The 8,539-nt window shown below is 48.0% G+C and overlaps 1 protein-coding gene across 1 annotated transcript; it reads right to left on the bottom strand.

Annotated features, from left to right (window-relative positions):
* Nucleotides 1–485: 485 nt before the first annotated feature.
* zbtb1 (zinc finger and BTB domain containing 1) lies at nucleotides 486–6,909 on the bottom strand. The gene is made up of 2 exons (XM_078289985.1): nucleotides 6,724–6,909; nucleotides 486–3,045 (listed from the first exon to the last, which is right to left on the bottom strand). The coding sequence occupies exon 2, from the start codon at nucleotides 3,039–3,041 to the stop codon at nucleotides 966–968; it is 2,076 nt and encodes a 691-aa protein (XP_078146111.1). The 5' UTR covers nucleotides 3,042–3,045; nucleotides 6,724–6,909; the 3' UTR covers nucleotides 486–965.
* Nucleotides 6,910–8,539: the final 1,630 nt, after the last annotated feature.

Raw genomic sequence — 8,539 nt, 5'->3', positions numbered from 1 at the left:
ATTCACTTCATTCCACTGACTGTGCACACTAGCTAGACCGTGGAAAAACTGGACGTGTCAACCATGTCAGAGACATTAGTATTATAGATCGACACGACTGCAAAGCTAGAAAATGTTTACCCAAAGCTCTACAGCAGCCCTCCACAACGCTGACCGACACCGACGTGCGTTCACACTGCGAGCGACGCCATCACCGAGTCGGCGCCAGGTCATCGACCGGGGAAACGATGTGCGGACGCTCAACAAGCTCCTCGCCACGGCTGAACTTTTTATTATCTGTCGTCAACAGCCAATCGATCAATCCCTTTCTTGTTTCCCTACCGATGTGATTTCGCTTCATGAACAATTCATAGTATTCCCATGATGTCACACGCATTCCCTACCAATATGGTGCGTTGCAATATACACAGCTCATTGGCTGTGGCTGTCATTTGATTATAATCACTTATACTATGGATTGATTCCAGCTATTCAAAGCTTCCCAGTTCTCTACAACTTTAAATTTGAAAGACGACAGGAAGAAACGTCTCAGAAACGAAGCTTGGAGAACAGCTGATCCACCGCTGGGTCGATGGGAAGATGTGGAGTCATTTTATTGAGGTTTTTTTATGTTTATTTTCGATTAATACTACCTAATGAGCGCTTGCCAGATAACTATGTTAACTCGTTAAACTGATGTAACATTATGAAAGGCAATACCTAAGCAGCAAAAATACAATTTGCTTGTGTAGCTGCAGACCGCTACATAGCAGAGCCCCTGGCCCCGCCCACAATCGATCAGAATAGAGCGACACGTCGACCAAGTCGCCCGCAGTGTGAACGCCCTGTTAGGTTATGCATATACTTCAAAAGTGCAGATTTAAAGGTTGTCTTTTTGGTGTTCAAGTGCATACATTTGTTCTCACATTTATGGCTTTCTTTTAGTAACAAACTGATATAAATGCAGGGAGGACAGGAACAGCCTCCTATAGTCTCTTGGTGTGCTTGGAGTTATAGTGGCTCCTCATATCTTTCCGGAGGCGGAACTTCTCTCCACAGACTCCACAGATGTACAGGTGGACGTCCATGTGTTTCTCCAGCTGATCTCCCCCGGGGAAGATCTGGAAGCAGACCTGGCAGATGGTTTCTCCGGCCGACAGGTGGGAGATCATGTGTCGGACGTGGTCGTGTTTGAGGAAGGTTCCCTGGTCGCAGACCGGGCAGACGTAGCGCGCCATGCCTTTATGCATGTCGGTGTGCAGCCTGAGCTGCCGCTCCCGCAGGAACTGCTTCCCGCAGGTCTGGCAGGTGAACTGCTTCTCCTTGGTGTGGACGGTGTAGTGCTCCCGCAGGTGGCAGCGCTGGTAGAAGCCTTTGCCGCAGATGCTGCAGAAATGCTTGCGCCGGTGATCCGGTTCGCCGCCTTCCTCCAGCAGCACCGGGCGGAACAGCTCCTGGTCGTGGCAGGCCAAGGCGTGCTCCAGCGCCAGGCTCTCGCTCTGGAACAGCAGACCGCAGTGAGGGCAGGCTAGGTCCGCCCCCTCCAGCAGGCCCTCCTCCACCCCCTGCGTCTCCTCCAGCAGGGAGGCGTCGTCTTCCCCGTGGGAATCCGACTCGCCGCCGTGAGATTCGCCGCAGCGCTCCGCGTGCTCCTGGAGTTGTCGACCTTTGATCAGCACTTGGCCGCACCTTCCACACGCACATATGTGACCCATATGGTTGGACAGGTAGTGGGCGGACTTGTCCTCCTCAGTTAACAAAGCACCACACAGTTCACAAGGGGCGCAGTCTGTTTCCTGCTTCTCCTCCTTGACCTTGCGGAGTTTTGCCGGTATTCCTGAATCCTCGCCGCTGGACACGTGGCACTCAAAAGGCTCGCTGCTGTCCTCCATGGCCGACACGCCAGGCTCCGGCTCGCGGTCCAATCCCGTCTTCTCCCTCAGTAAGTCTTTATGTGTGGCGTCGCCGCACCTCGTGCTACAGTCTATGGCGCTGTGCTCGCCGACCCGGACCACCTCTATCTCAGGAAACATGGTTTCTTCCGGTTCTGTCTTGATGGAGATATTCCTAGTCGACCCAGATTCACTGTCTGTTCCGGCCGCCACTGACCTGATGGGGGGGTCCGAGTCCGACTTGGTCTCGGGCCAGTCCTCCTCACCTTTGCAGATGACCCTGTGCTCCTCCATGCCCTCAGAGGCGGAGCTCTCCGCTTTACTGGAGTCGTTGTCGCCTTCGGCGTTGGCTTTCTGAGGCTGGTAGGCCTTCCGGTTGGTGCAGGTCAGGATGTGTTCGATCAGCAGCTTCTCGCAGCTGAAGACAAAGCCGCAGTCGTCGCAGGTGTAGGTGCGGCCGAACCGCGGACGGTCTTTGAGATTCGCGCTCCGGCCACCGGTCCTCTTTCTTAAGTCACACGGCTGCTCGGCTGCACCGTCGACAACCGGCGGCACGACAATCAGAGGAGCGCTCACCACCTCCTCCACCGCCGGCCTGCTGACGGTGACGGTGACGGATGCCGGAACAGCTTGGCGCGCGGCGGCGCTGTTGGCGGCTTTTGGCAAACGCTCCGCTTCCGGCGCAGCGGGCCTCTGCTGCTCGTACATACGGACTCCGAACATCATCTTCCCACCGGCAGGGCCGGTAGAGGAAGTGGAGCTGGACGAGGAAGACGAGGAGGCCGAGGAGGACGGGGTGAGGTTGGAGCTCCTGATGTCCCTGAGGTCCTCCAGCGAGTCGGGGATGTAGTACATCTGCAGGTAGGCCATGGAGGCCTTCAGCTCCTCGAACTCGTAGCTTCCCACGACGATGCGTCCGAGGTACATGAGCTGGAGAATGAGGTCGAAGCACTCGGCGCTGATCTGCATGTTGCTGAGGTCCAGGCGGCCCGCCCCCTGCTGGTCTCTGATGAACATCATCCTGAAGTAGGAGCTGCAGGCCGCCAGGACGGCCTTGTGCGCCCTGAAGTAGATATCACCAATGGCGATGAGGCAGTCGCACAGGAAACCCCACTCCCGCTGGTTGTTGAGCTGCTGGAGGACATGATCGCTGTGGCTCGGCCTCGCCATCGCCCTGCAGCACAATGGAGGAGAGATGAAGAAAGCAATTAAATAGCTGCATATTTTCTACTTTGAGGTTTCACTGTGGTTGACTTTTATTGCGTTGCAGTGTATTTCATAATGTTTGGTTGATTGCGCTTGGCGAGGCAGGACGGCCTCTAAGAGTCCTGGGATGACTCATCTAGATCGGGCCTAAATAATTAAGAGCACTGACTTTAGTAGCCGAGCCTGTTTTATCAAACTTTCCAATCACGTTTCATTATGAGAAAATGAAAGAGACTTTTCTACTTAAAAACCTCAGCCAGAAGTACTGGAGTCCAAACCCAGATCAGACCACAGGCCAACTGGGAGTCACGGGGGCTTTCTGCAGGATCAGTCCACTTTCTCTACAGGGGATTTTGGACTGGATCGTTAGTTTCAGAAGACAGTGGGCCAGTAAACTGTTTCTCAACATCACTCCGCTTTCATTGTCAGACCAACTGCAGCTGTGGGATTACAGATTCTGGCAAGTTCACCGTCATTACATGTAGGTACAGTGTGTGGTTTGCGTTTTAAAGTCTGTTTTTATGCCTGCCATGAAAACTGCAGGGACAGATTAGGTTGACTGAATTGAAATGGAGACACTAATGATCCTCCATGCTGCTGCTCCTCCACTGCAAACCAACACTGTTACTGCAATTACATTTGAGTCATTTATGTGACTCTTATCCAGAGAAACTTCCAGTGAGGTCAGCAGCAGAGTAAACTTCGGTTCCCAGATCACCAACATTACAACAAGCAGCTGACAGTAAGGAGGTCAAGGGTCAGAGGTCACAGAGCCTTCATGATGTTCCTGACAGATGTTAAACTCAAACACGACTGTCTCCACATCTGACTGAAAGTTTCACGACCAGACTGAGGAGGTTTCTGAGGAGTGAATCTTTTCATGAGGCTGTCTTCTGTTTTAACCACAGCTGCTGTAATAACCGTTCATGCTCATGCTGCAGTGGATGAGCTAGCTGTTAGCGTGGGGTTTAGTCCTGGGGTTCGGGTGTAGGAGGAAGACCTTCCTCTGCCCGGTGGTCTGGGGTTCTCCATGCACCTGGCTCACCTCTTCATCTTAACTGCAGTGATAATATAGATGGGCCTAATCTAAGTTTAGTGAGAGCAGCTCCTGCAGTAGTGATGGGACGATAAATCAAAACTCAATATATCACAACAATGTGACAATCTGTATGTTGTGTCAGGAACATGAATGGTGATATCAGCTCCATGTTATTCTGCTGTCAGGAACATGAATGGTGATATCAGCTCCATGTTATTCTGCTGTCAGGAACATGAATGGTGATATCAGCTCCATGTTATTCTGCTGTAGTAATCACTAATGAGACTCTTGACCATCACAGTTTCACAAGCTCTCCATCCAAATTATATTATTGTCACTTTGTAATGACATTTTTAAATTGTTTACATTGTAGCAGCCAATGGCATCGCTAGAAAGATTTGTGTCTCAGAAATAAACAGAATTTTGCACAGTCTGAACTGAACTTTTATTGATCACATCGTATCCTGGATGTATTGATCCTGAACCCTCATGTCAAGTCGCTGTTTTTGGGGAAACTCCACGTACGGGCAAAGAAGAGAAGAACAATACTCGTTTGCTCACATTTATGAAATTATACATCCGGGTGGTAACAGATTTCAAGGCCTCGAGGCTCTTTAAACTCACTCAGACAAATCACAATGTAAACTTTAAATTCATATAAGAACACCAAAAGTGTGATTATGTGGATTTTCCATGACAACAGCATCACTGGCTCCAGCTGGACTAACAGTTCAGGTCTACAGTTAGCGGGTCGGACTTCTTCATTACACTTCAGTTATTAGTAACGGAGAGGAGGCGTCTGTTTGGTTCCCAGGCTGAAAGTCACCTGCCTACGACCTGCAACGCATTTAGCGATGAAAATAAAAAGGTGTTACTTTCACCTCTGCGTTCTCCACATCTGACATCCTGACTGAGCGAAGAGAGCTGCTGCAAAACCACTCAGCTGTTCAGATTTATTCAGCAGACAGACGATGAAACTCTCTTAGTTTCCTTTGTACTGGCAGAACAGATTGACAGTTTAAGATATTGACAAAAGATATAACTGTGATTATTTGACAGAATATTGCAATTGAATTTAAACTGTGATTCATATCATCACAAAGTTTTTCTTGTCATCAATTTTTTTTAACTTTAAAATTGTTTAAAGAAAAGTGATTTTGTTAAAAAAAAAACTAGATGTTACTGTGCAGGATTTACTGAGTTTGAGTCTGATGACAGGTTTTGATTCATGGACCAAAGATTTGTTTATTAATTGTTCAGCTTTACCAATATTAATCCTAATGACATAAATCCATAGTACACACCATAGGCAGTATCAAACTGATGTAAGTTATGTGAATACAGGGTCTTTTAAAGGGGGAAAGTAGAGAAAGTAAAGTACTTTTCTTTTGACTTTTTGTTTTGGCTGGTGACATCGCTGTTTAAGATGATACAAGAATCAGTTTGATTTCCAGAAAAAACATGAATTCACCTGTTCTCCTGTAACTCACATCAGTCTGACTCGACTTACTATGTCTGATCGTATTAAATTACTGAATCAGGATATTTCTGTCAGCATTAAAACACGTTAAAACTTTATTTTCTTTAACTGTGGTACTTTCACATCTCTCTCTTTGTGTTTTACTGGATGTAAAGCACTTTTAAAACACTGTCTTTAGAAAGTTATTATTAAAGTGTGATTACCAGCCAGTGATCATCAGGAGGCAAACAGCCTGACAGAAAGTAAATATTATCATGTAAGTAATGTTTACTATGAATTTCCATCACGAAGACACTGGTATCAGGTGGTAAAGTGACTTCAGAGCTGATTTACTGACGGTTGCTCTAACTGACCTGCAGTCAGCTGTAAACACCCTCCATTAGACTCATTATCCATCCTGCTGACAGACACGGAGGTGATTTACTGACAGTACAGTAACTGACCTGCAGTCAGCTCTCGGCTCACCACCCGCCCACGCAGGGCCGCGGTCATGCGGGAATATTTAGTGACTGGCAAACACAAAAACTCATTTATAATATGAAAACGGGCGAAATAACGCGATATAAAGGCAGGGACCGGCGGAGGGTTTTATATTTCTGTTTAAAAGGGAGAGGCCGGTCAGACTGACGAGGTAAAATGGAGATTACAGCTCTTCAGCGGTGAGCTGCGTCAAGCTAGCCACCGTTAGCCTCGGTAACACCGGACGTTGGGCGACTCTGCTTTCAAAATAAAAGCGTTAAATTAGCCACTTTTTAATTCACGTAAGTACTCAGGTGTTTACAACATTTCAGAGAAAACACCTACATTGGATTTCTTTCACTATGGATTCCACAACAAATACTCCCCTTAATTCCACTGTGATGCTTCATTTATGTTAGGCCTACTCAAAAAGAAGTGACAACATTAAGTTCGTCAATACTGGGTTTTATTTTGAAAACTGAAAACGGAAGTAATGCTTTGCGTTCTAGCTTGCTTGACGCTGATACAGCGGTGTCTCTCCCGCAAACAGCCCCGCCACCCCCGCACTGCCACCCCGCATTCAAGCTAGCGAGAAAAAAAGGCCACGGGGTTTTTCCCAGCCCGGAGGAAGAGATAATCCTCCCGAAAAACGTCGACCGAACACTCACCGTCGGTACCGGAGCCGGCGGAGGAGCTGCTCTCGGTGGAGTTTGGGGGCTCGCGGTCCAGAAGTTTCCCCTCCGACGGTTTGTTTTATTCAGGCGGAAAGTTGTGACGAGGGCGAAGCCTCTTCTTCTTCTGCAGGATGAAAGAACTTCCGCAAAGCCGCCCGTCAAGGCAGATAGAAGAAGAAAAAAAACACGGGACTTCCGGTCAAAATACGATCCTTCAAAATAAGATTAAATAAACTTTGAAATACATTCATGCATACAAACGTACATGAAGTAAATTCCTTCAAAAATAAAAGCCTTATTTATAAGCATACTGCATGTTTGAATGTTTTTTTTTACCCATAGATGCTTTGCCATTGGGTTACATCACCAATCTTTTGAAAAAAATGTTTAGAACAACCAGAATTGAATCAAACATACTCAATGGAATCATCACATTAAATACGAAGTGAAACTACAGCTGTAAAAGAGACACAATAATAGGTGATGTTGTGACTATGGTCGCCAAGGGGGGTTTTATTTTGAAAATGACAACAGGAAGTACCGTTTATTCTGTCTAGCTTGACCCTGCTGAGCTGAGGCTGCCTCCTGCTAGATCCGACCAGAGAGGGGAGAGAAGTGAAGAGGTCTCACTCTGTTGGAGCCAGCTGACCGCAGTACAGCCCATCAGTTCATTTCTGTCCTGCTCAGTCTACATATGAAAATAATGATTTTACAATTACAATTTCCCATTTGGCAGATGCTTTTATCCAAAGCAACGTACACATGACATTTTAATACAACACAAGCAAGGATCTAGTCAGGAGAGAACAACGAGAGTAAGAGCCATAAAGCTAAGATCTGGTCCGACAGGACAGAGGAGCCACGAGGCAGAGAGACAGAGACAGAACATAGAGACAGAACATAGAGGCGGAACATAGAGGCGGAACATAGAGGCGGAACATAGAGACAGAACATAGAGGCTGAGCATAGAGGCGGAACATAGAGGCGGAACATAGAGGCGGAGCATAGAGACAGAACATAGAGGCGGAGCATAGAGACAGAACATAGAGGCGGAACATAGAGACAGAACATAGAGGCGGAGCATAGAGACAGAACATAGAGGCGGAACATAGAGACAGAACATAGAGGCGGAGCATAGAGACAGAACATAGAGGCGGAGCATAGAGACGGAACACAGAGGCGGAACACAGAGGCGGAGCATAGAGGCGGAGCATAGAGACAGAACATAGAGACAGAACATAGAGGCGGAGCATAGAGACGGAACACAGAGACGGAACACAGAGACGGAACACAGAGGCGGAACACAGAGGCGGAGCATAGAGGCGGAGCATAGAGACGGAACACAGAGACGGAACACAGAGGCGGAACACAGAGACGGAACATAGAGGCGGAACATAGAGACGGAACATAGAGGCGGAGCATAGAGACGGAACACAGAGACGGAACACAGAGGCGGAACATAGAGGCGGAACATAGAGGCGGAACATAGAGGCGGAACATAGAGACGGAACATAGAGGCGGAGCATAGAGACGGAACACAGAGACGGAACACAGAGGCGGAGCACAGAGACGGAACACAGAGACGGAACACAGAGGCGGAACATAGAGACGGAACATAGAGACGGAACATAGAGGCGGAACATAGAGACGGAACATAGAGGCGGAACATAGAGACGGAACATAGAGACGGAACATTGAGGCGGAACATAGAGGCGGAACATAGAGACGGAACATTGAGGCGGAACATAGAGGCGGAACATAGAGGCAGTGGATAGCGTGCATAGAGTGCATTTTTTGTTCTTTATCTGGT

This window comes from Centroberyx gerrardi, chromosome 18, assembly GCF_048128805.1.
Source record: "Centroberyx gerrardi isolate f3 chromosome 18, fCenGer3.hap1.cur.20231027, whole genome shotgun sequence".
Classification (NCBI taxonomy): Eukaryota; Metazoa; Chordata; class Actinopteri; order Beryciformes; family Berycidae; genus Centroberyx; species Centroberyx gerrardi.
The sequence above is the reverse complement of the archived record's forward strand: the minus strand, read 5'-3'. Positions and strand labels throughout refer to the sequence as shown.

What these genes read in the sequence shown, in the direction of transcription:
- zbtb1 (XM_078289985.1), bottom strand. Translation starts at nt 3,041, where the DNA reads ATGGCGAGGCCGAGCCACAGCGATCATGTCCTCCAGCAGCTCAACAAC.